General features: G+C 55.3%; 2 protein-coding genes and 2 pseudogenes across 12 annotated transcripts in view; 1 reads left to right on the top strand and 3 right to left on the bottom strand.

Moving 5' to 3' along the window:
* The window catches only part of UBAP2 (ubiquitin associated protein 2), a 138,163-nt gene that overhangs the window by 94,037 nt on the left and 19,604 nt on the right, over nucleotides 1-24,522 (top strand). The gene's annotated exons all lie outside the window — the stretch shown is intronic.
* LOC311426596 (interferon pseudogene) lies at nucleotides 994-3,726 on the bottom strand (annotated as a pseudogene). Its single transcript has one exon. The product of its transcript is annotated as an interferon pseudogene (transcript).
* On the bottom strand, nucleotides 10,721-16,436 carry LOC311427589 (interferon-like). The gene is made up of 2 exons (XM_084505042.1): nucleotides 15,564-16,436; nucleotides 10,721-11,621 (listed from the first exon to the last, which is right to left on the bottom strand). Exons 1-2 carry the CDS (start codon nucleotides 15,712-15,714, stop codon nucleotides 11,008-11,010), a joined length of 765 nt encoding a protein of 254 aa, XP_084361168.1. The 5' UTR covers nucleotides 15,715-16,436; the 3' UTR covers nucleotides 10,721-11,007.
* On the bottom strand, nucleotides 19,816-21,490 carry LOC311427593 (interferon pseudogene; annotated as a pseudogene). The gene has a single exon. The product of its transcript is annotated as an interferon pseudogene (transcript).

Raw genomic sequence — 24,522 nt, 5'->3', positions numbered from 1 at the left:
ACCCACGGGTCCGTTTCCCCTTCGCTGCTCTCCAGCACGACAGTCCCCAAGTTCTGGTGGTGTGTGGAGCTGTGCTTGCCCAGCTGCAGGACTGTCCACCTGCCCTTGTTCTATTTCATTAAATTTCTCCCCAGCAAGGTGAAAAGATGAGGTTGGGTGGTGTGCCTTGGTGAGGGATGTGCGTAATGTTGTCCTGAGAGGAGAAGCTTGAGTGAAAGAGGAGATTGGTGGCGTGCGGCCGTGTTGGCTGTGAGCAGTGAGTGTGCCGTGCCCGCGAGCGTGCCGTGTGCCTGGCCAGGCGCGAAGGCCACGTTGCTCCCTGGCCGTGTGGGTCGGGGTAGGAGAGCGGGCAGCGGGCTGTGGAGGGGCTTGTTGTCTGAGGAGCGGAGCGCTGGGTTTTGGGTGTTGTTGGTGAGGGCGTCAGTGGCGTTGTCGGAGGGAGAGGTTTGCGGTCGCTGAAGCTGCGGAGGTTGTAGGAGAGGAGGAGAGCGAGAGCGAGCTGTGCCTGCTGTGCTGACGGAGGCTGGGAGAAGGAGAGAGGTGCTGAGTGTGTGGGGGTGGTGGCTGCGAGGGCGTGGGGGGAGAGAGAGAGGGAGAGGGACTGTTGGCAGAGGTGTCCCGGTCTGGGCCGGGCCGGGAGAGGAGTGAGCGAGAGGAGTTTGGTTGGTGGGGTTCTCCCGAGACGGTTGAGTGGAAGTGCCTGAGCACTCGAGGGCTAAGCAGAAGCGTAAGGCTGGAGCTGAGGGCATTGTCCAGATGCCCCCGGGCCAGAGAGAGGGCTGCCGTAGGACTGGGCAGGTTCTTAGAAAAGGTCTTTATTTGGTTTGCATAAATAGTTACTAATAAATAGATGAGAATCATGGTTGAAATAAATAGTTAAATAAGGAGGGGGTGGGTGGTGGTGGCCACTGGGCTCTGGTCAGTTCTTGTCAGCATCCCTGTGTGGTGGGCGAAGGGAGGCATGAGGGCAGAGGTTTGCGTGTGGGGCTCCTCTTAGCGCATGGTGCGGGTGAGGCGGTGGATGCGCTGGAAGCAGGCGTGAGCCTCGAGGCGGACGTGGTCCCATGCGCAGGGGCTGTAGGTGTGGTTCTGGAGGAAGTGTTGGATGCAGCCGAAGTACTTGTTGATGCTGAGGTGAAGGTTGCGGGGCCCTCGCCTGTGGAGGCGCGTGGTGTCGGCTGGGATGCAGCGCTCGAGGTGGTGGATGTGGTGCTGGAGCTGGTTGAGGAGGTCGTGGCGTGTGGTGTGGAGCCAGTGCGCGGGGGTGCTGGGGCTGCTGAGGGTGTCGAAGAGGTGTTGGAGGAGGTGGAGGGCGGTGTGTGCGGCTTGCTGCGTGTCGTTGGTGTCCAGGAGGGTGTCCGGGAAGGAGCAAGGCGCGTGTTGCTGCGGGCAGGGCTGTGTGGGGCTGGGAGCCATGTCGCGGAGGAGCTGGAGGCTGTCCCAGGTGAAGGTGCTGTCGTGGAGGCGCAGGGGGCTGCAGGAGAAGGCGTTGGCGGGAGGCGTGAGGAGGAGCAGGAGGGCCAGGAGGGCGCTGTAGATGGCTGGTGGTGGTGGGGCTGATGGCCCAGGCATGGTGGCTCTTGGGTTGTGCTGGGCAAGAGCCTGTTGGGGCTGGGTGGTGTTGGTGCTCGGGGTGCTGCCGGGTGTCAAGCTTTATGCAGTGCGGCATCTTCCTTTCCCTTTGTCGCTTTCAGGTCATCGAGGTGCTTTCGGCTGTAGTTTTTCAGTTTTGGTTGGTTGTGGTTTGAGGGGAAGTGCGTTGTTGGGGTTGCCCTGAGCGCGGTGCGCGAGCTGTAGGTCCTTGGCTCGTGTTTTTGTTGGCGTGGTGGGTACTCTGTCCTTAGTGTTTGTGTGGGGGATGTGAAAGTGTTGGGGAGAGGGTGCTGGTGCAGCTGTGCTGCGGATGTGCTTTTCTTAGTGTTTCCCTTTTGGCCTTGAGGGAGAGTAGTTGAGCGTTGGCCAAGAGTGCTCTTCCTTCCGAGGTGCACTTTCCCTATGTCATGGCCTAGTGTGAGGTTTGGGTTTTTTCTTCTTGGTCTTCTTTTGCCCGCGTGTTCCGTTTTTCCTTTCAGCTCAGTTGTTCATTGCAGGTTTCGATGTGTTTCTGGAGTCAGGGGTGTTGTGATCTGCTTGGTGCAAGATCTGCCTTGCTGTAGGCAGGAATTGTTGGGGGAGAGGTGTCCCTTGTGTTCCTGTGCTTGGAGTGTCTGTCTGGATGGAGCTTCCCAAAGGCGTCTGTGCCTTGTCCTTGGTTGGATCACCCGTATGTTGGGTTTGTGTTTGTGTTTTTTTTTTTTTTAGGATGAGGCGGGAGTTTGTGGTAGCATGTCCTGCAAATGAAAGGACCCCCCAGCATCATGGAGTCATTGAGGTTGGGGAAGACCTCGAAGATCATGTAGCTGAACCCTTAAGCTTGTGTGCTTGTCCAGCAGTATCCCTTGCCATGAAGCCCTGAATGTAGGCGTTTCTTGAAGACCTCGAGGGATGGTAGCTCATCAAGTCCATCTTGAAGTGTGTGCAGAGAGGGCACTGCATTGTCTGTGGTGCTGTGCTTGTGTTGCTGGTTGTATTGGGCTTGTTTTTTGGTCTTTCCCCTTTGTTTTGCTCTTGGTTATTTGTGAAGCAGTAGAAGGGCAAGGAGCTCTTTCCTCTGTCATGGCGTGTAGGCGTTTGTTGGTCCTTGTGGGAAGAAGGCTGTGAAGAAAGCTGTGACTGTGTCAGGAGGCAAGAAGAAGCGTAGAACCATGGTATATGGTGAGTGTGAAGGGGCCCTCCAGGACGGTGTAGTCCAAGTCCTGGGTCCGTGCAGGAGGAGCCCAAAGTGTGTATTTCTGAGAGCCTTGTCCAAGCAGTCCTTGAGCTCCGTGAGCACCTCCCTGTGGAGCGTGTTGCAGTGCCCAGCTACGTTCTCTGTGAAGAAGCTTTTCCGAAGAGGCAGCGTGAGCCTTCCTTGTCCCAGCTCCGTGCCGTTCGCTGGGGTCCTGTGGCTGTCCCCAGAGAGCAGAGCTCAGGGCGTGCCCCTCTGCTCCCCTCGTGAGGGAGCCGCATGCCGGCATGAGGCCTGCTGTTGTTGGCTGAACAAAGTGAGGGACTTGATCCACTGCTCGCACGTCTTGCCCTCTGGACCTCTGCAGGTCTCCGTTTCCCTCGTTTGGAAGTTCTCCAATAGCTTTATGCCCTTGTTTTGTGGTACCCAGAAGTGCAGAGGGTGCTCGAGGTGAGGCTGGCCCAGAGCAGAGTGGGACAATGCCTTCCCTGGCTGGGCCTGGGGCTGCCTAGGAAATGGCTGGCCCTTTTGTCTGCCAGGGCATGCTGCTGGCTCCTCTTGCACTTGGTGTTGACCCAAAGGCTGAGATGTGTTTCTGTGGGGCCGCTGTCCGGCCTGTGTTCCCCCCGTGTGCCCGTGAAGGCAGGGTTGCCCCGTCCCTGGTGCAGCCCAACGCAGCGCTTGGTCTTGGTGCCCGTGAGGTGGTTGGTGAGTGCCCAGCCCTCTGGTTTGCCAAGAGGTGCGTGCGAGGGCTCTGTGTCCTCGCGGGAGTGCGTGCCTCCTGCGAGTGTAGTGTTGTTGGCTAAGTCACTCGTTCTGCCTTTGAGTCCTGCATCCAGGTTGTTCATGAAGGCACTTGAGAGAGCCGTCCCTGAAATGTCGGCCTAGGGCATCCCGTTAGTGACTGGCTGCCAGCCTGCTGTAAGGCCGTTTAGCGTAAGCCTCTGAGGCCGCCTTGTCTGGTGGTTGCTGTCCTCTCGTCCTGTGTACTCGTGGAGCAGTTTGCTGTCCATTTTGTCCGGAAGGGTACTGTGAGAGGAAGTCTGGAAAGCTCTGCTGAAGTGAGTGACACAGTCACAGAATGTGGGGGATAGAAGGGACCTTGACCGATCATCTAGTCTGTTCCCGCTGCCGGAGCAGGAAGACTGAGATCACGTCGCACAGGAGCGCCTCCAGGCAGGTTGTGAATGTCTCCAGAGAAGGGGACTCCACAGCTCCCGTGGTCAGCCTGTTCCAGTGTTCTGCGAGCCTCACCGTGGAGAAGTTTTGTCTCATATTGACACGGAACGTGAGGTGTAATCTGAATATTCCAGCTTGCACCCGTTGCTCCTTGTCCTATGTGTGGATGTCACAGAGAAGAGCCTGGCTCCATCCTCCTGACACCTGTCCTTCCCGCATTGACAAAGACGAATAAGGTCAGCCCTGAGTGTGCTCCTCTCCAAGCTGAAGAGAGCGAGCTGCCTCAGCCGTTTTTGGTAAGGGAGATGCTCCACTCCCTTCACGGTCCTCGTGGCTCTGTGCTGGACTCTCTCAAGCAGTTCCCTGTCCTTAGTTGAAGTAAGGGTCTGAGAACTGGAGAGAATATTCCAGATGTGGTCTCAGCAGCAGGGCAGAGTAGAGGGGGAGGAGAGCCTCTCTCAACCTGATAAGCACAGCCCTTGTAATACGCCCCAGGATGCCTTTGGCCTTGTTGGCCACAAGCACACAACCCCAAGCTGGCTGGTGGTCATCGTGCTGTCCAGCAGGACCCACGGGTCCGTTTCCCCTTCGCTGCTCTCCAGCACGACAGTCCCCAAGTTCTGGTGGTGTGTGGAGCTGTGCTTGCCCAGCTGCAGGACTGTCCACCTGCCCTTGTTCTATTTCATTAAATTTCTCCCCAGCAAGGTGAAAAGATGAGGTTGGGTGGTGTGCCTTGGTGAGGGATGTGCGTAATGTTGTCCTGAGAGGAGAAGCTTGAGTGAAAGAGGAGATTGGTGGCGTGCGGCCGTGTTGGCTGTGAGCAGTGAGTGTGCCGTGCCCGCGAGCGTGCCGTGTGCCTGGCCAGGCGCGAAGGCCACGTTGCTCCCTGGCCGTGTGGGTCGGGGTAGGAGAGCGGGCAGCGGGCTGTGGAGGGGCTTGTTGTCTGAGGAGCGGAGCGCTGGGTTTTGGGTGTTGTTGGTGAGGGTGTCAGTGGCGTTGGCGGAGGGAGAGGTTTGCGGTCGCTGAAGCTGCGGAGGTTGTAGGAGAGGAGGAGAGCGAGAGCGAGCTGTGCCTGCTGTGCTGACGGAGGCTGGGAGAAGGAGAGAGGTGCTGAGTGTGTGGGGGTGGTGGCTGCGAGGGCGTGGGGGGAGAGAGAGAGGGAGAGGGACTGTTGGCAGAGGTGTCCCGGTCTGGGCCGGGCCGGGAGAGGAGTGAGCGAGAGGAGTTTGGTTGGTGGGGTTCTCCCGAGACGGTTGAGTGGAAGTGCCTGAGCACTCGAGGGCTAAGCAGAAGCGTAAGGCTGGAGCTGAGGGCATTGTCCAGATGCCCCCGGGCCAGAGAGAGGGCTGCCGTAGGACTGGGCAGGTTCTTAGAAAAGGTCTTTATTTGGTTTGCATAAATAGTTACTAATAAATAGATGAGAATCATGGTTGAAATAAATAGTTAAATAAGGAGGGGGTGGGTGGTGGTGGCCACTGGGCTCTGGTCAGTTCTTGTCAGCATCCCTGTGTGGTGGGCGAAGGGAGGCATGAGGGCAGAGGTTTGCGTGTGGGGCTCCTCTTAGCGCATGGTGCGGGTGAGGCGGTGGATGCGCTGGAAGCAGGCGTGAGCCTCGAGGCGGACGTGGTCCCATGCGCAGGGGCTGTAGGTGTGGTTCTGGAGGAAGTGTTGGATGCAGCCGAAGTACTTGTTGATGCTGAGGTGAAGGTTGCGGGGCCCTCGCCTGTGGAGGCGCGTGGTGTCGGCTGGGATGCAGCGCTCGAGGTGGTGGATGTGGTGCTGGAGCTGGTTGAGGAGGTTGTGGCGTGCGGTGTGGAGCCAGTGCGCGGGGGTGCTGGGGCTGCTGAGGGTGTCGAAGAGGTGTTGGAGGAGGAGGAGGGCGGTGTGTGCGGCTTGCTGCGTGTCGTTGGTGTCCAGGAGGGTGTCCGGGAAGGAGCAAGGCGCGTGTTGCTGCGGGCAGGGCTGTGTGGGGCTGGGAGCCATGTCGCGGAGGAGCTGGAGGCTGTCCCAGGTGAAGGTGCTGTCGTGGAGGCGCAGGGGGCTGCAGGAGAAGGCGTTGGCGGGAGGCGTGAGGAGGAGCAGGAGGGCCAGGAGGGCGCTGTAGATGGCTGGTGGTGGTGGGGCTGATGGCCCAGGCATGGTGGCTCTTGGGTTGTGCTGGGCAAGAGCCTGTTGGGGCTGGGTGGTGTTGGTGCTCGGGGTGCTGCTGGGTGTCGAGCTTTATACAGTGCTGCATCTTCCTTTCCCTTCATCACTTTCAGGTCTCTGAGGTTGTTTTGGCTGTGGTTTTCAGTTTGGATTGGTTGTGATTTGAGGGGAAATGCCTTGGTGGGTTTGGCCCTGAGTGCGGTGCGCAAGCTGTAGGTCCTTGGCTCATGTTGTGGTGGATATTTTTTGGCGTATTTGGAGGCGGGGAAGTGAAAGTGGTTTCGAGAAAGTTGTGGGGAAAGGTGTGCCACAGATGTTGTGTTTGTTTCCTATTTCTGGTTTCCATTTTGTTTTAAACAAGCATCTTTGCATCATAGCTACACTGAAACTTCTCTTTCTGCACAAGCCTTGTTTCGCTTTGCAATGCCATAGTGTTAGGTTGCCTTCTTTGTACCACTAATGTGTTTCCTCTGGATTCCCTTGTATGTGTTGATGTTTCTGTGTCTTTTTTAAGTATTGTGAAGTTTGGTTCTTCAATGGAACCTAAGGGAGTTGTCTGGTGTAACCATTGCTTTGTGGTGGTAGTTTGAGAGGAGATTTCTGAGAAAGCTGCAGCTACCGTGAGTCCTTTACTCAGTCTCGTCTTCTGTGGACTGAACAAAGGTTGTTGGTGGTATGGTGTGTAGGGAAGTGTGTTGGTGAGTTTCCCCCGAGCCTGGGACAGGTTTTGGAGGTCCTTGGCTTATTTTTTATTTATTTATTTATTTATTTTTGCGAGGTGGTGGTTAATCTGTCCTTAGTGTTTGTGTGGGGGATGTGAAAGTGGTGGGGAGAGGGTGTCCAGGGAGCTTTGTCTGAGAACTTTTTATGGCTTCCCTTTTTTCCTGTGTGGTATGTCTTATTTCCGGTAAAGTTTCCCAACCATATAAAGTGTTTATTTTTCTCATTTTTGAAATGGTGGTAGTTTTTGTGGCTTTTCTTTGAGTTTCGTTTTTTGGCTCTTTTTTTGGTAGTAATTCGTCATTGCTTTTTACGTTTTGTAGTACTTTGAAAATGATACTGGCAGCATGCCTAGGCAGCCAGGAAGACCAGTGGCATCCTGGCTTGTGTCAGGAATAGGATGGCCAGCAGGACCAGGGAGGCGATCATCCCCCTGTACTTGAGGTGCAGCCTCAACAGAACAGAGTACTGTGTTTAGCTTTGGGGCCCTCACTACAAGAAAGACATCAAGGCCCTGGAGCGTGCCCAGAGAAGGGCTACGAAGGTGGTGAAGGGCCTGGACCACAAGTGTTAATGAGGAGTGACTGAGGGAACTGGGGGTGTTTCTTCTCGAGAAGAGGAGGCTCAGGGCAGAGCTTATGGCTCTCTATAGCTACCTGAAAGGAAGTTGTGGGGAGCTGCAGGTTGGCCTCTTCCCATAGACAACTAGTGATGGAAGAGGGAATAGCCTCAAGTTGTGCCAGGGAAGGTTTAGGTTGGAAATTCTGAGACTTTTCCTCTCTGAAATAGTGGTCAGGTGTTGAACGGGGTTTCCCAGGGAGGTGGTGTCATCACTGTCCCTGGGGGTGTTTAAGGAAAGGTTGGATGTGATGCTTAGGGTGAGGGTTTAGTGGGTGACGTTGGGGACAGGGGGTTGGTTAGAGAGATGATCTTGGAGGTCTCTTCTAGCCTTAATGATTCTGTGATTCTATGAATCTCTGGAGCTCTCGAGCATGGCTTGTCCTGAAGGTAGTGGCTTTTGTTTGTAGGTTTGAGTGAGTTTGACTGATGGAGTGCTTGCAGTGTTTTGTTTTGCCTTTCTTCTCTTTGAACACTTTTAAACTTCCTGAGGAGTCTCTTTTGAGGTCTTTCGTGTTCAGTGATGGAGTGTCAGGCAAGAATATTTCAGTATAGTTTTGCTGCTTTTGTCAGTTGAGCAAATTTTCAGTAAAAGTGTCTCAGTGTGCTGTGTGAAAGAAAGGTCTTATCATTAGCAATTGCATTTTTTCAATTTTAGGTTTTCTTGCCTGGTAAATACATTTTCCTTGTAATCATCTTGTACTGTAGGAACTTCTCTGTTTCCGTGTTTTTTAATGACTCAGTGCATCATTTCATGTTTTGAAATTCTTGTATGATGTATTTTGGAATAAGTCTTTTGAGATGCTGAGGGTAGTTTCCCTCAGTTTCCCGAGGGAGTTATTGAACGAAACTTTTGAGCATCTCTAGGGATGGACATTCTGTGACCTCCCTGATCCCTTTTTTGGTATTTTATCACATTAATGATAAAGATAATACTTACCTTTCAGTTTTGTAAGTTTGAAAGTCATTTGTGAATTTCCTGCGTTTCTCTCGTGTTTTGTTCTTAAGAGGAGGGTTGCTCTCTGCAGCTACCTCACAAGACAGAGTCAGTCAGGTCCCCCTTTCTGGGATTGCAGGATTAGGAGTAACATGAGGAGGATTATGGTATGACCGGGAGCTGGAGGCTGCTGTGGGAGGGCTTGTGCTGTGTGCCTGAGTACATTTGTTCCTTCGCTTCTCAGTTGCAAGCGACATCTCTGTTTGCTTTTGCCCAGAGCAGTATCTTTGCAGTAATGATACGTTGGAGGTGGTGTGACAGCATTGAGAACGGCCTCTTTCCCCTCTCCAGGAGGAGCCTGGAGGTACCGGGCATTGTTGTTTTCTTGCCCTAGCTTACTTGTTGGGGTAAAGCAGCTGGGGCAGTGTTTTTTGGGGCGGTGGTCAAGGTAAAGGAGCAGCTGGTGGTGTGTGGGATGCTGTGCTGTTCTGTGCTGACTGGGTTGGACTGTCACGGGTGGTGGTGTTGAAGGATGCTGCTGTTTGCTTACTAAGGTTGTGTTGGGATGAAGAAGTGCAAGACCGTGGTGGCAGTAGGAGAACAACGAGCAGTTCCTGAGCATCTGTTTTTTTTTTTTTTTTTTTTTTTTTTTTTTTTTTTGTGTTGTGTGTCTTTTTGATATTCCTGTGTGTTGTTGGTTAGCGCTGAGGTGCAGCTTTTTGCCCAGACCTCCACAGGCCTTGTTTAGTTCCCCCTCTCCTCTGTGACATACGCTTTGTCCCTGCCTCCCTCTTTAGCCCCAGGCAGCCCCGTGGCATCGCCAGAAGGTTGGTCATGATGGGGTGTTGGTCTTGGGGTGCACATGTGTAGTGGGTTTACGTGGCAAGGTTTTGGTAGCAGGGGGCCATAGGGGTGGTTTCTGTGAGAAAGATCTAGAAGCTGCCCCATGTTTGGGAAGGGCCCCATTGTTTTCCAGAGCTGAGCCAATAAGCGATGTTGTTTTGCGCCTCTGTGAGAGCATATTTAAGACGGGAAAAAACGCTGCGCCACACAGCAGCTGGGAGAGTGAAGGGAGTGAGGAACAGCCTTGCAGGTGCCAAGGTCAGTGTAGAAGGAGGGGGAGAGGTGCTCCAGGCGCCAGAGCAGAAGTCCCCTGCGGCCTGTGGTGAGGACCGTGGTGAAGCAGGCTGTGCCCCTGCAGCCCATGGAGTACCACGGTGGAGCAGGGTTCCACGCTGCAGCCCGTGGAGGAGACCACGGTGGAGCAGGTGGCCCTGCACCGACGGAGGCTGCCGCCTGTGGAAGACCCCTGCCGGAGCAGATACCGGGCCGGACCCGTAGCCCGTGGAGAGGAGCCCACGCAGGAGCAGGTGACCTGGCAGGAGCTGCTGCCCGTAGGGGAGCCAGGTTGGAGCAGTTTTCTCCTGAGGGATGGATCCCTGGTACGGACCCATATCTGGAGCAGTTCTGGAAGAGCTGCTACCTGTGGGAAGCCCACGCTGGGTCAGTTCATCAAGGACTGCATCCCGTGGGTGGGACCCCACAGCACAGGGGACAAGAGTGACCGAGAAGGAGCGGCAGAGAAGAAGTGCTGTAGACTGACCATAACCCCCATTCCCCCGTTCCCCTGCGCCGCTCGGGGGGAGGAGGTGGAAGAGGGTGGATGGGGGGGAAGGTGCTTTTGGTTTCTTTCCTTTGTTTCTCACTTCTCTAGCTTGTTAGTAATGAGCAATAAATCTTACTATCTTCTTATGCTGAGTCTGTTTTGCCCGTTACAATAATTATTGCGTGATTTTCTTGTCCTTATCTCAACCCTTGAGCCCTTTTTACATATTTTCTCCCCATTCCTCTTTGAGGAGGGGGAGTGAGAGAGCGGCTGTGGTGGAGCTCGGCTGCCCACTCGAGCGGAACCACGACAACATGAAGGTGGCTTTCACACCGTGGCAGTGGGAGAGGACTGGGAAGGGAGCAGGTGGGTGGTGGCAGATGAGGAGTGTGTGATGCAGGCGCCATGTTTCCAGGGCAGGCATGCACCATTAGGTCTGGTGTTGGTGGGAGATTGCCCATGGGCTTGGTGGGCTTGGGAGAGGCGCTGCTCCCCGACAGGCCTGTGGTAGCAGTTAGCAGCCCAGAGCCCTCAACCAGTGACAGAGGCCGTCAGTGGGACAGGCTGCAGGAAGCAAGGCTCTGCTGGCCTCAGGGAGCCCGACTCTGCCTGTGGCGCCTATGAAAGATGACCACCACTTCTTGTCTTTTTTATAAAATATAAAATCTTTATTTCCAGAAAAAGAGTGAATAAATACTAAGTGCAAATAAATAAGGATGAATAAATAAAAAGGGGGATAAATAAACAAAGGCATGATAAATAAAGTTCTGCAATAAATAGTCATTGACATGTCCAAGTCCGCAAAAAGTGCCCATCGACGCCTTCCCCTTCCGTCAGGAGAGGCTGCAGTCCAGATAGGCAACACAGCCCCACGGGTAATAAATTCATGTATCCCCATCGCCTCACGGCCGTCCCCTGGGTGTGCGACATAGGTGTGTCTTCCCCCTCCCCTAGCAGTGAAGTGTCCATGGTGCACGCCACACGGCTGGATACACTGTCTCGCAGCCAGGACCAGGCCTGGCCTCAGCGCAGTCACGGCTGTTTCCCTGACACCATGGGCTTGTGGCTGGAGGAGGGCTGAGCAGTGCTGAGCCGACCCCGTCTGTGCTGCAGCTGGTGCCTCTTGCTCGGCGTCCACTGGCGTTGGCTGGGGACAGTCATAAGGTGCAGATGGCTTCTGAAGAGGCTGGGAGATGCTTGGCTCTTCATCCGCCGTATCAGCGTGTCCAGGCGCTGGAAGCAGGCGCGAGCCTCGAGGCGGACGTGGTCCCACGCACAGGGGCTGTAGTTGTGGCTCTGGAGAAAGTGTTGGATGCTCCTGAAGTACTTGTTGATGCTGAGGTGAAGGTTGCGGGGCCCTCGCCTGTGGAGGCGCGTGGCGTCGGCTGGGAAGCAGCGCTCGAGGTGGTAGATGTAGTGGTTGAGCTGGTTGAGGAGGTCATTGCGTGCAGCATCGAGCCAGTGCACAGGGATGTTTGGACTGCTGAGGATGTTGAAGAGGTGTTGGAGGAGGTGGAGGGCAGTGTGTGCGGCTTGCTCTGTGTTGTCGGTGTCCAAGAGGATGTCCGGGAAGGGAAAAAATGCGTGTTGATGGAGGCAAGGCTCTGTAGGGCTGGGAGCCATCTTGCGGAGGAGCTGGAGGCTCCCTATGTCATGGCCTAGTGTGAGGTTTGGGTTTTTTCTTCTTGGTCTTCTTTTGCCCGCGTGTTCCGTTTTTCCTTTCAGCTCAGTTGTTCATTGCAGGTTTCGATGTGTTTCTGGAGTCAGGGGTGTTGTGATCTGCTTGGTGCAAGATCTGCCTTGCTGTAGGCAGGAATTGTTGGGGGAGAGGTGTCCCTTGTGTTCCTGTGCTTGGAGTGTCTGTCTGGATGGAGCTTCCCAAAGGCGTCTGTGCCTTGTCCTTGGTTGGATCACCCGTATGTTGGGTTTGTGTTTGTGTTTTTTTTTTTTTTTAGGATGAGGCGGGAGTTTGTGGTAGCATGTCCTGCAAATGAAAGGACCCCCCAGCATCATGGAGTCATTGAGGTTGGGGAAGACCTCGAAGATCATGTAGCTGAACCCTTAAGCTTGTGTGCTTGTCCAGCAGTATCCCTTGCCATGAAGCCCTGAATGTAGGCGTTTCTTGAAGACCTCGAGGGATGGTAGCTCATCAAGTCCATCTTGAAGTGTGTGCAGAGAGGGCACTGCATTGTCTGTGGTGCTGTGCTTGTGTTGCTGGTTGTATTGGGCTTGTTTTTTGGTCTTTCCCCTTTGTTTTGCTCTTGGTTATTTGTGAAGCAGTAGAAGGGCAAGGAGCTCTTTCCTCTGTCATGGCGTGTAGGCGTTTGTTGGTCCTTGTGGGAAGAAGGCTGTGAAGAAAGCTGTGACTGTGTCAGGAGGCAAGAAGAAGCGTAGAACCATGGTATATGGTGAGTGTGAAGGGGCCCTCCAGGACGGTGTAGTCCAAGTCCTGGGTCCGTGCAGGAGGAGCCCAAAGTGTGTATTTCTGAGAGCCTTGTCCAAGCAGTCCTTGAGCTCCGTGAGCACCTCCCTGTGGAGCGTGTTGCAGTGCCCAGCTACGTTCTCTGTGAAGAAGCTTTTCCGAAGAGGCAGCGTGAGCCTTCCTTGTCCCAGCTCCGTGCCGTTCGCTGGGGTCCTGTGGCTGTCCCCAGAGAGCAGAGCTCAGGGCGTGCCCCTCTGCTCCCCTCGTGAGGGAGCCGCATGCCGGCATGAGGCCTGCTGTTGTTGGCTGAACAAAGTGAGGGACTTGATCCACTGCTCGCACGTCTTGCCCTCTGGACCTCTGCAGGTCTCCGTTTCCCTCGTTTGGAAGTTCTCCAATAGCTTTATGCCCTTGTTTTGTGGTACCCAGAAGTGCAGAGGGTGCTCGAGGTGAGGCTGGCCCAGAGCAGAGTGGGACAGTGCCTTCCCTGGCTGGGCCTGGGGCTGCCTAGGAAATGGCTGGCCCTTTTGTCTGCCAGGGCATGCTGCTGGCTCCTCTTGCACTTGGTGTTGACCCAAAGGCTGAGATGTGTTTCTGTGGGGCCGCTGTCCGGCCTGTGTTCCCCCCGTGTGCCCGTGAAGGCAGGGTTGCCCCGTCCCTGGTGCAGCCCAACGCAGCGCTTGGTCTTGGTGCCCGTGAGGTGGTTGGTGAGTGCCCAGCCCTCTGGTTTGCCAAGAGGTGCGTGCGAGGGCTCTGTGTCCTCGCGGGAGTGCGTGCCTCCTGCGAGTGTAGTGTTGTTGGCTAAGTCACTCGTTCTGCCTTTGAGTCCTGCATCCAGGTTGTTCATGAAGGCACTTGAGAGAGCCGTCCCTGAAATGTCGGCCTAGGGCATCCCGTTAGTGACTGGCTGCCAGCCTGCTGTAAGGCCGTTTAGCGTAAGCCTCTGAGGCCGCCTTGTCTGGTGGTTGCTGTCCTCTCGTCCTGTGTACTCGTGGAGCAGTTTGCTGTCCGTTTTGTCCGGAAGGGTACTGTGAGAGGAAGTCTGGAAAGCTCTGCCGAAGTGAGTGACACAGTCACAGAATGTGAGGGATAGAAGGGACCTTGACCGATCATCTAGTCTGTTCCCGCTGCCGGAGCAGGAAGACTGAGATCACGTCGCACAGGAGCGCCTCCAGGCAGGTTGTGAATGTCTCCAGAGAAGGGGACTCCACAGCTCCCGTGGTCAGCCTGTTCCAGTGTTCTGCGAGCCTCACCGTGGAGAAGTTTTGTCTCATATTGACACGGAACGTGAGGTGTAATCTGAATATTCCAGCTTGCACCCGTTGCTCCTTGTCCTATGTGTGGATGTCACAGAGAAGAGCCTGGCTCCATCCTCCTGACACCTGTCCTTCCCGCATTGACAAAGACGAATAAGGTCAGCCCTGAGTGTGCTCCTCTCCAAGCTGAAGAGAGCGAGCTGCCTCAGCCGTTTTTGGTAAGGGAGATGCTCCACTCCCTTCACGGTCCTCGTGGCTCTGTGCTGGACTCTCTCAAGCAGTTCCCTGTCCTTAGTTGAAGTAAGGGTCTGAGAACTGGAGAGAATATTCCAGATGTGGTCTCAGCAGCAGGGCAGAGTAGAGGGGGAGGAGAGCCTCTCTCAACCTGATAAGCACAGCCCTTGTAATACGCCCCAGGATGCCTTTGGCCTTGTTGGCCACAAGCACACAACCCCAAGCTGGCTGGTGGTCATCGTGCTGTCCAGCAGGACCCACGGGTCCGTTTCCCCTTCGCTGCTCTCCAGCACGACAGTCCCCAAGTTCTGGTGGTGTGTGGAGCTGTGCTTGCCCAGCTGCAGGACTGTCCACCTGCCCTTGTTCTATTTCATTAAATTTCTCCGCAGCAAGGTGAAAAGATGAGGTTGGGTGGTGTGCCTTGGTGAGGGATGTGCGTAATGTTGTCCTGAGAGGAGAAGCTTGAGTGAAAGAGGAGATTGGTGGCGTGCGGCCGTGTTGGCTGTGAGCAGTGAGTGTGCCGTGCCCGCGAGCGTGCCGTGTGCCTGGCCAGGCGCGAAGGCCACGTTGCTCCCTGGCCGTGTGGGTCGGGGTAGGAGAGCGGGCAGCGGGCTGTGGAGGGGCTTGTTGTCTGAGGAGCGGAGCGCTGGGTTTTGGGTGTTGTTGGTGAGGGCGTCAGTGGCGTTGGCGGAGGGAGAGGTTTGCGGTCGCTGAAGCTGCGGAGGTTGTAGGAGAGGAGGAGAGCGAGAGCGAGCTGTGCCTGCTGTGCTGACGGAGGCTGGGAGAAGGAGAGAGGTGCTGAGTGTGTGGGGATGGTGGCTGCGAGGGCGTGGGGGGAGAGAGAGAGGGAGAGGGACTGTTGGCAGAGGTGTCCCGGTCTGGGCCGGGCCGGGAGAGGAGTGAGCGAGAGGAGTTTGGTTGGTGGGGTTCTCCCGAGACGGTTGAGTGGAAGTGCCTGAGCACTCGAGGGCTAAGCAGAAGCGTAAGGCTGGAGCTGAGGGCATTGTCCAGATGCCCCCGGGCCAGAGAGAGGGCTGCCGTAGGACTGGGCAGGTTCTTAGAAAAGGTCTTTATTTGGTTTGCATAAATAGTTACTAATAAATAGATGAGAATCATGGTTGAAATAAATAGTTAAATAAGGAGGGGGTGGGTGGTGGTGGCCACTGGGCTCTGGTCAGTTCTTGTCAGCGTCCCTGTGTGGTGGGCGAAGGGAGGCATGAGGGCAGAGGTTTGCGTGTGGGGCTCCTCTTAGCGCATGGTGCGGGTGAGGCGGTGGATGCGCTGGAAGCAGGCGTGAGCCTCGAGGCGGACGTGGTCCCATGCGCAGGGGCTGTAGGTGTGGTTCTGGAGGAAGTGTTGGATGCAGCCGAAGTACTTGTTGATGCTGAGGTGAAGGTTGCGGGGCCCTCGCCTGTGGAGGCGCGTGGCGTCGGCTGGGATGCAGCGCTCGAGGTGGTGGATGTGGTGCTGGAGCTGGTTGAGGAGGTCGTGGCGTGCGGTGTGGAGCCAGTGCGCGGGGGTGCTGGGGCTGCTGAGGGTCTCGAAGAGGTGTTGGAGGAGGTGGAGGGCGGTGTGTGCGGCTTGCTGCGTGTCGTTGGTGTCCAGGAGGGTGTCCGGGAAGGAGCAAGGCGCGTGTTGCTGCGGGCAGGGCTGTGTGGGGCTGGGAGCCATGTCACGGAGGAGCTGGAGGCTGTCCCAGGTGAAGGTGCTGTCGTGGAGGCGCAGGGGGCCGCAGGAGAAGGCGTTGGCGGGAGGCGTGAGGAGGAGCAGGAGGGCCAGGAGGGCGCTGTAGATGGCTGGTGGTGGTGGGGCTGATGGCCCAGGCATGGTGGCTCTTGGGTTGTGCTGGGCAAGAGCCTGTTGGGGCTGGGTGGTGTTGGTGCTCGGGGTGCTGCTGGGTGTCGAGCTTTATACAGTGCTGCATCTTCCTTTCCCTTCATCACTTTCAGGTCTTTGAGGTTGTTTTGGCTGTGGTTTTCAGTTTGGATTGGTTGTGGTTTGAGGGGAAATGCCTTGGTGGGTTTGGCCCTGAGTGCGGTGCGCAAGCTGTAGGTCCTTGGCTCATGTTGTGGTGGATATTTTTTGGCGTATTTGGAGGCGGGGAAGTGAAAGTGGTTTCGAGAAAGTTGTGGGGAAAGGTGTGCCACAGATGTTGTGTTTGTTTCCTATTTCTGGTTTCCATTTTGTTTTAAACAAGCATCTTTGCATCATAGCTACACTGAAACTTCTCTTTCTGCACAAGCCTTGTTTCGCTTTGCAATGCCATAGTGTTAGGTTGCCTTCTTTGTACCACTAATGTGTTTCCTCTGGATTCCCTTGTATGTGTTGATGTTTCTGTGTCTTTTTTAAGTATTGTGAAGTTTGGTTCTTCAATGGAACCTAAGGGAGTTGTCTGGTGTAACCATTGCTTTGTGGTGGTAGTTTGAGAGGAGATTTCTGAGAAAGCTGCAGCTACCGTGAGTCCTTTACTCAGTCTCGTCTTCTGTGGACTGAACAAAGGTTGTTGGTGGTATGGTGTGTAGGGAAGTGTGTTGGTGAGTTTCCCCCGAGCCTGGGACAGGTTTTGGAGGTCCTTGGCTTATTTTTTATTTATTTATTTATTTATTTTTGCGAGGTGGTGGTTAATCTGTCCTTAGTGTTTGTGTGGGGGATGTGAAAGTGTTGGGGAGAGGGTGCTGGTGCAGCTGTGCTGCGGATGTGCTTTTCTTAGTGTTTCCCTTTTGGCCTTGAGGGAGAGTAGTTGAGCGTTGGCCAAGAGTGCTCTTCCTTCCGAGGTGCACTTTCCCTATGTCATGGCCTAGTGTGAGGTTTGGGTTTTTTCTTCTTGGTCTTCTTTTGCCCGCGTGTTCCGTTTTTCCTTTCAGCTCAGTTGTTCATTGCAGGTTTCGATGTGTTTCTGGAGTCAGGGGTGTTGTGATCTGCTTGGTGCAAGATCTGCCTTGCTGTAGGCAGGAATTGTTGGGGGAGAGGTGTCCCTTGTGTTCCTGTGCTTGGAGTGTCTGTCTGGATGGAGCTTCCCAAAGGCGTCTGTGCCTTGTCCTTGGTTGGATCACCCGTATGTTGGGTTTGTGTTTGTGTTTTTTTTTTTTTTTAGGATGAGGCGGGAGTTTGTGGTAGCATGTCCTGCAAATGAAAGGACCCCCCAGCATCATGGAGTCATTGAGGTTGGGGAAGACCTCGAAGATCATGTAGCTGAACCCTTAAGCTTGTGTGCTTGTCCAGCAGTATCCCTTGCCATGAAGCCCTGAATGTAGGCGTTTCTTGAAGACCTCGAGGGATGGTAGCTCATCAAGTCCATCTTGAAGTGTGTGCAGAGAGGGCACTGCATTGTCTGTGGTGCTGTGCTTGTGTTGCTGGTTGTATTGGGCTTGTTTTTTGGTCTTTCCCCTTTGTTTTGCTCTTGGTTATTTGTGAAGCAGTAGAAGGGCAAGGAGCTCTTTCCTCTGTCATGGCGTGTAGGCGTTTGTTGGTCCTTGTGGGAAGAAGGCTGTGAAGAAAGCTGTGACTGTGTCAGGAGGCAAGAAGAAGCGTAGAACCATGGTATATGGTGAGTGTGAAGGGGCCCTCCAGGACGGTGTAGTCCAAGTCCTGGGTCCGTGCAGGAGGAGCCCAAAGTGTGTATTTCTGAGAGCCTTGTCCAAGCAGTCCTTGAGCTCCGTGAGCACCTCCCTGTGGAGCGTGTTGCAGTGCCCAGCTACGTTCTCTGTGAAGAAGCTTTTCCGAAGAGGCAGCGTGAGCCTTCCTTGTCCCAGCTCCGTGCTGTTCGCTGGGGTCCTGTGGCTGTCCCCAGAGAGCAGAGCTCAGGGCGTGCCCCTCTGCTCCCCTCGTGAGGGAGCCGCATGCCGGCATGAGGCCTGCTGTTGTTGGCTGAACAAAGTGAGGGACTTGATCCACTGCTCGCACGTCTTGCCCTCTGGACCTCTGCAGGTCTCCGTTTCCCTCGTTTGGAAGTTCTCCAATAGCTTTATGCCCTTGTTTTGTGGTACCCAGAAGTGCAGAGGGTGCTCGAGGTGAGGCTGGCCCAGAGCAGAGTGGGACAGTGCCTTCCCTGGCTGGGCCTGGGGCTGCCTAGGAAATGGCTGGCCCTTTTGTCTGCCAGGGCATGCTGCTGGCTCCTCTTGCACTTGGTGTTGACCCAAAGGCTGAGATGTGTTTCTGTGGGGCCGCTGTCCGGCCTGTGTTCCCCCCGTGTGCCCGTGAAGGCAGGGTTGCCCCGTCCCTGGTGCAGCCCAACGCAGCGCTTGGTCTTGGTGCCCGTGAGGTGGTTGGTGAGTGCCCAGCCCTCTGGTTTGCCAAGAGGTGCGTGCGAGGGCTCTGTGTCCTCGCGGGAGTGCGTGCCTCCTGCGAGTGTAGTGTTGTTGGCTAAGTCACTCGTTCTGCCTTTGAGTCCTGCATCCAGGTTGTTCATGAAGGCACTTGAGAGAGCCGTCCCTGAAATGTCGGCCTAGGGCATCCCGTTAGTGACTGGCTGCCAGCCTGCTGTAAGGCCGTTTAGCGTAAGCCTCTGAGGCCGCCTTGTCTGGTGGTTGCTGTCCTCTCGTCCTGTGTACTCGTGGAGCAGTTTGCTGTCCGTTTTGTCCGGAAGGGTACTGTGAGAGGAAGTCTGGAAAGCTCTGCTGAAGTGAGTGACACAGTCACAGAATGTGAGGGATAGAAGGGACCTTGACCGATCATCTAGTCTGTTCCCGCTGCCGGAGCAGGAAGACTGAGATCACGTCGCACAGGAGCGCCTCCAGGCAGGTTGTGAATGTCTCCAGAGAAGGGGACTCCACAGCTCCCGTGGTCAGCCTGTTCCAGTGTTCTGCGAGCCTCACCGTGGAGAAGTTTTGTCTCATATTGACACGGAACGTGAGGTGTAATCTGAATATTCCAGCTTGCACCCGTTGCTCCTTGTCCTATGTGTGGATGTCACAGAGAAGAGCCTGGCTCCATCCTCCTGACACCTGTCCTTCCCGCATTGACAAAGACGAATAAGGTCAGCCCTGAGTGTGCTCCTCTCCAAGCTGAAGAGAGCGAGCTGCCTCAGCCGTTTTTGGTAAGGGAGATGCTCCACTCCCTTCACGGTCCTCGTGGCTCTGTGCTGGACTCTCTCAAGCAGTTCCCTGTCCTTAGTTGAAGTAAGGGTCTGAGAACTGGAGAGAATATTCCAGATGTGGTCTCAGCAGCAGGGCAGAGTAGAGGGGGGAGGAGAGCCTCTCTCAACCTGATAAGCACAGCCCTTGTAATACGCCCCAGGATGCCTTTGGCCTTGTTGGCCACAAGCACACAACCCCAAGCTGGCTGGTGGTCATCGTGCTGTCCAGCAGGACCCACGGGTCCGTTTCCCCTTCGCTGCTCTCCAGCACGACAGTCCCCAAGTTCTGGTGGTGTGTGGAGCTGTGCTTGCCCAGCTGCAGGACTGTCCACCTGCCCTTGTTCTATTTCATTAAATTTCTCCCCAGCAAGGTGAAAAGATGAGGTTGGGTGGTGTGCCTTGGTGAGGGATGTGGTGAGGGATTGGTGAATGTTGTCCTGAGAGGAGAAGCTTGAGTGAAAGAGGAGATTGGTGGCGTGCGGCCGTGTTGGCTGTGAGCAGTGAGTGTGCCGTGCCCGCGAGCGTGCCGTGTGCCTGGCCAGGCGCGAAGGCCACGTTGCTCCCTGGCCGTGTGGGTCGGGGTAGGAGAGCAGGCAGCGGGCTGTGGAGGGGCTTGTTGTCTGAGGAGCGGAGCGCTGGGTTTTGGGTGTTGTTGGTGAGGGCGTCAGTGGCGTTGTCGGAGGGAGAGGTTTGCGGTCGCTGAAGCTGCGGAGGTTGTAGGAGAGGAGGAGAGCGAGAGCGAGCTGTGCCTGCTGTGCTGACGGAGGCTGGGAGAAGGAGAGAGGTGCTGAGTGTGTGGGGGTGGTGGCTGCGAGGGCGTGGGGGGAGAGAGAGAGGGAGAGGGACTGTTGGCAGAGGTGTCCCGGTCTGGGCCGGGCCGGGAGAGGAGTGAGCGAGAGGAGTTTGGTTGGTGGGGTTCTCCCGAGACGGTTGAGTGGAAGTGCCTGAGCACTCGAGGGCTAAGCAGAAGCGTAAGGCTGGAGCTGAGGGCATTGTCCAGATGCCCCCGGGCCAGAGAGAGGGCTGCCGTAGGACTGGGCAGGTTCTTAGAAAAGGTCTTTATTTGGTTTGCATAAATAGTTACTAATAAATAGATGAGAATCATGGTTGAAATAAATAGTTAAATAAGGAGGGGGTGGGTGGTGGTGGCCACTGGGCTCTGGTCAGTTCTTGTCAGCGTCCCTGTGTGGTGGGCGAAGGGAGGCATGAGGGCAGAGGTTTGCGTGTGGGGCTCCTCTTAGCGCATGGTGCGGGTGAGGCGGTGGATGCGCTGGAAGCAGGCGTGAGCCTCGAGGCGGACGTGGTCCCATGCGCAGGGGCTGTAGGTGTGGTTCTGGAGGAAGTGTTGGATGCAGCCGAAGTACTTGTTGATGCTGAGGTGAAGGTTGCGGGGCCCTCGCCTGTGGAGGCGCGTGGTGTCGGCTGGGATGCAGCGCTCGAGGTGGTGGATGTGGTGCTGGAGCTGGTTGAGGAGGTCGTGGCGTGCGGTGTGGAGCCAGTGCGCGGGGGTGCTGGGGCTGCTGAGGGTGTCGAAGAGGTGTTGGAGGAGGTGGAGGGCGGTGTGTGCGGCTTGCTGCGTGTTGTTGGTGTCCAGGAGGGTGTCCGGGAAGGAGCAAGGCGCGTGTTGCTGCGGGCAGGGCTGTGTGGGGCTGGGAGCCATGTCGCGGAGGAGCTGGAGGCTGTCCCAGGTGAAGGTGCTGTCGTGGAGGCGCAGGGGGCCGCAGGAGAAGGCGTTGGCGGGAGGCGTGAGGAGGAGCAGGAGGGCCAGGAGGGCGCTGTAGATGGCTGGTGGTGGTGGGGCTGATGGCCCAGGCATGGTGGCTCTTGGGTTGTGCTGGGCAAGAGCCTGTTGGGGCTGGGTGGTGTTGGTGCTCGGGGTGCTGCTGGGTGTCGAGCTTTATACAGTGCTGCATCTTCCTTTCCCTTCATCACTTTCAGGTCTTTGAGGTTGTTTTGGCTGTGGTTTTCAGTTTGGATTGGTTGTGGTTTGAGGGGAAATGCCTTGGTGGGTTTGGCCCTGAGTGCGGTGCGCAAGCTGTAGGTCCTTGGCTCATGTTGTGGTGGATATTTTTTGGCGTATTTGGAGGCGGGGAAGTGAAAGTGGTTTCGAGAAAGTTGTGGGGAAAGGTGTGCCACAGATGTTGTGTTTGTTTCCTATTTCTGGTTTCCATTTTGTTTTAAACAAGCATCTTTGCATCATAGCTACACTGAAACTTCTCTTTCTGCACAAGCCTTGTTTCGCTTTGCAATGCCATAGTGTTAGGTTGCCTTCTTTGTACCACTAATGTGTTTCCTCTGGATTCCCTTGTATGTGTTGATGTTTCTGTGTCTTTTTTAAGTATTGTGAAGTTTGGTTCTTCAATGGAACCTAAGGGAGTTGTCTGGTGTAACCATTGCTTTGTGGTGGTAGTTTGAGAGGAGATTTCTGAGAAAGCTGCAGCTACCGTGAGTCCTTTACTCAGTCTCGTCTTCTGTGGACTGAACAAAGGTTGTTGGTGGTATGGTGTGTAGGGAAGTGTGTTGGTGAGTTTCCCCCGAGCCTGGGACAGGTTTTGGAGGTCCTTGGCTTATTTATTTATTTATTTATTTATTTATTTATTTATTTATTTATTTATTTATTTTTGCGAGGTGGTGGTTAATCTGTCCTTAGTGTTTGTGTGGGGGATGTGAAAGTGGTGGGGAGAGGGTGCTGGTGCAGCTGTGCTGCGGATGTGCTTTTCTTAGTGTTTCCCTTTTGGCCTTGAGGGAGAGTAGTTGAGCGTTGGCCAAGAGTGCTCTTCCTTCCGAGGTGCACTTTCCCTATGTCATGGCCTAGTGTGAGGTTTGGGTTTTTTCTTCTTGGTCTTCTTTTGCCCGCGTGTTCCGTTTTTCCTTTCAGCTCAGTTGTTCATTGCAGGTTTCGATGTGTTTCTGGAGTCAGGGGTGTTGTGATCTGCTTGGTGCAAGATCTGCCTTGCTGTAGGCAGGAATTGCTGGGGGAGAGGTGTCCCTTGTGTTCCTGTGCTTGGAGTGTCTGTCTGGATGGAGCTTCCCAAAGGCGTCTGTGCCTTGTCCTTGGTTGGATCACCCGTATGTTGGGTTTGTGTTTGTGTTTTTTTTTTTTTAGGATGAGGCGGGAGTTTGTGGTAGCATGTCCTGCAAATGAAAGGACCCCCCAGCATCATGGAGTCATTGAGGTTGGGGAAGACCTCGAAGATCATGTAGCTGAACCCTTAAGCTTGTGTGCTTGTCCAGCAGTATCCCTTGCCATGAAGCCCTGAATGTAGGCGTTTCTTGAAGACCTCGAGGGATGGTAGCTCATCAAGTCCATCTTGAAGTGTGTGCAGAGAGGGCACTGCATTGTCTGTGGTGCTGTGCTTGTGTTGCTGGTTGTATTGGGCTTGTTTTTTGGTCTTTCCCCTTTGTTTTGCTCTTGGTTATTTGTGAAGCAGTAGAAGGGCAAGGAGCTCTTTCCTCTGTCATGGCGTGTAGGCGTTTGTTGGTCCTTGTGGGAAGAAGGCTGTGAAGAAAGCTGTGACTGTGTCAGGAGGCAAGAAGAAGCGTAGAACCATGGTATATGGTGAGTGTGAAGGGGCCCTCCAGGACGGTGTAGTCCAAGTCCTGGGTCCGTGCAGGAGGAGCCCAAAGTGTGTATTTCTGAGAGCCTTGTCCAAGCAGTCCTTGAGCTCCGTGAGCACCTCCCTGTGGAGCGTGTTGCAGTGCCCAGCTACGTTCTCTGTGAAGAAGCTTTTCCGAAGAGGCAGCGTGAGCCTTCCTTGTCCCAGCTCCGTGCTGTTCGCTGGGGTCCTGTGGCTGTCCCCAGAGAGCAGAGCTCAGGGCGTGCCCCTCTGCTCCCCTCGTGAGGGAGCCGCATGCCGGCATGAGGCCTGCTGTTGTTGGCTGAACAAAGTGAGGGACTTGATCCACTGCTCGCACGTCTTGCCCTCTGGACCTCTGCAGGTCTCCGTTTCCCTCGTTTGGAAGTTCTCCAATAGCTTTATGCCCTTGTTTTGTGGTACCCAGAAGTGCAGAGGGTGCTCGAGGTGAGGCTGGCCCAGAGCAGAGTGGGACAGTGCCTTCCCTGGCTGGGCCTGGGGCTGCCTAGGAAATGGCTGGCCCTTTTGTCTGCCAGGGCATGCTGCTGGCTCCTCTTGCACTTGGTGTTGACCCAAAGGCTGAGATGTGTTTCTGTGGGGCCGCTGTCCGGCCTGTGTTCCCCCCGTGTGCCCGTGAAGGCAGGGTTGCCCCGTCCCTGGTGCAGCCCAACGCAGCGCTTGGTCTTGGTGCCCGTGAGGTGGTTGGTGAGTGCCCAGCCCTCTGGTTTGCCAAGAGGTGCGTGCGAGGGCTCTGTGTCCTCGCGGGAGTGCGTGCCTCCTGCGAGTGTAGTGTTGTTGGCTAAGTCACTCGTTCTGCCTTTGAGTCCTGCATCCAGGTTGTTCATGAAGGCACTTGAGAGAGCCGTCCCTGAAATGTCGGCCTAGGGCATCCCGTTAGTGACTGGCTGCCAGCCTGCTGTAAGGCCGTTTAGCGTAAGCCTCTGAGGCCGCCTTGTCTGGTGGTTGCTGTCCTCTCGTCCTGTGTACTCGTGGAGCAGTTTGCTGTCCGTTTTGTCCGGAAGGGTACTGTGAGAGGAAGTCTGGAAAGCTCTGCTGAAGTGAGTGACACAGTCACAGAATGTGAGGGATAGAAGGGACCTTGACCGATCATCTAGTCTGTTCCCGCTGCCGGAGCAGGAAGACTGAGATCACGTCGCACAGGAGCGCCTCCAGGCAGGTTGTGAATGTCTCCAGAGAAGGGGACTCCACAGCTCCCGTGGTCAGCCTGTTCCAGTGTTCTGCGAGCCTCACCGTGGAGAAGTTTTGTCTCATATTGACACGGAACGTGAGGTGTAATCTGAATATTCCAGCTTGCACCCGTTGCTCCTTGTCCTATGTGTGGATGTCACAGAGAAGAGCCTGGCTCCATCCTCCTGACACCTGTCCTTCCCGCATTGACAAAGACGAATAAGGTCAGCCCTGAGTGTGCTCCTCTCCAAGCTGAAGAGAGCGAGCTGCCTCAGCCGTTTTTGGTAAGGGAGATGCTCCACTCCCTTCACGGTCCTCGTGGCTCTGTGCTGGACTCTCTCAAGCAGTTCCCTGTCCTTAGTTGAAGTAAGGGTCTGAGAACTGGAGAGAATATTCCAGATGTGGTCTCAGCAGCAGGGCAGAGTAGAGGGGGGAGGAGAGCCTCTCTCAACCTGATAAGCACAGCCCTTGTAATACGCCCCAGGATGCCTTTGGCCTTGTTGGCCACAAGCACACAACCCCAAGCTGGCTGGTGGTCATCGTGCTGTCCAGCAGGACCCACGGGTCCGTTTCCCCTTCGCTGCTCTCCAGCACGACAGTCCCCAAGTTCTGGTGGTGTGTGGAGCTGTGCTTGCCCAGCTGCAGGACTGTCCACCTGCCCTTGTTCTATTTCATTAAATTTCTCCCCAGCAAGGTGAAAAGATGAGGTTGGGTGGTGTGCCTTGGTGAGGGATGTGGTGAGGGATTGGTGAATGTTGTCCTGAGAGGAGAAGCTTGAGTGAAAGAGGAGATTGGTGG

Source organism: Aythya ferina (genome assembly GCF_964211825.1).
Source record: "Aythya ferina genome assembly, chromosome: Z".
NCBI lineage: Eukaryota > Metazoa > Chordata > Aves > Anseriformes > Anatidae > Aythya > Aythya ferina.
The sequence above is the reverse complement of the archived record's forward strand: the minus strand, read 5'-3'. Positions and strand labels throughout refer to the sequence as shown.

What these genes read in the sequence shown, in the direction of transcription:
- LOC311427589 (XM_084505042.1), bottom strand. Translation starts at nt 15,714, where the DNA reads ATGCCTGGGCCATCAGCCCCACCACCACCAGCCATCTACAGCGCCCTC. An exon ending in GGACAGCCTCCAGCTCCTCC is followed by an intron (nt 11,622 to 15,563) that starts GTGACATGGCTC and finishes GCCATGACATAG; the next exon opens with GGAGCCTCCAGCTCCTCCGC.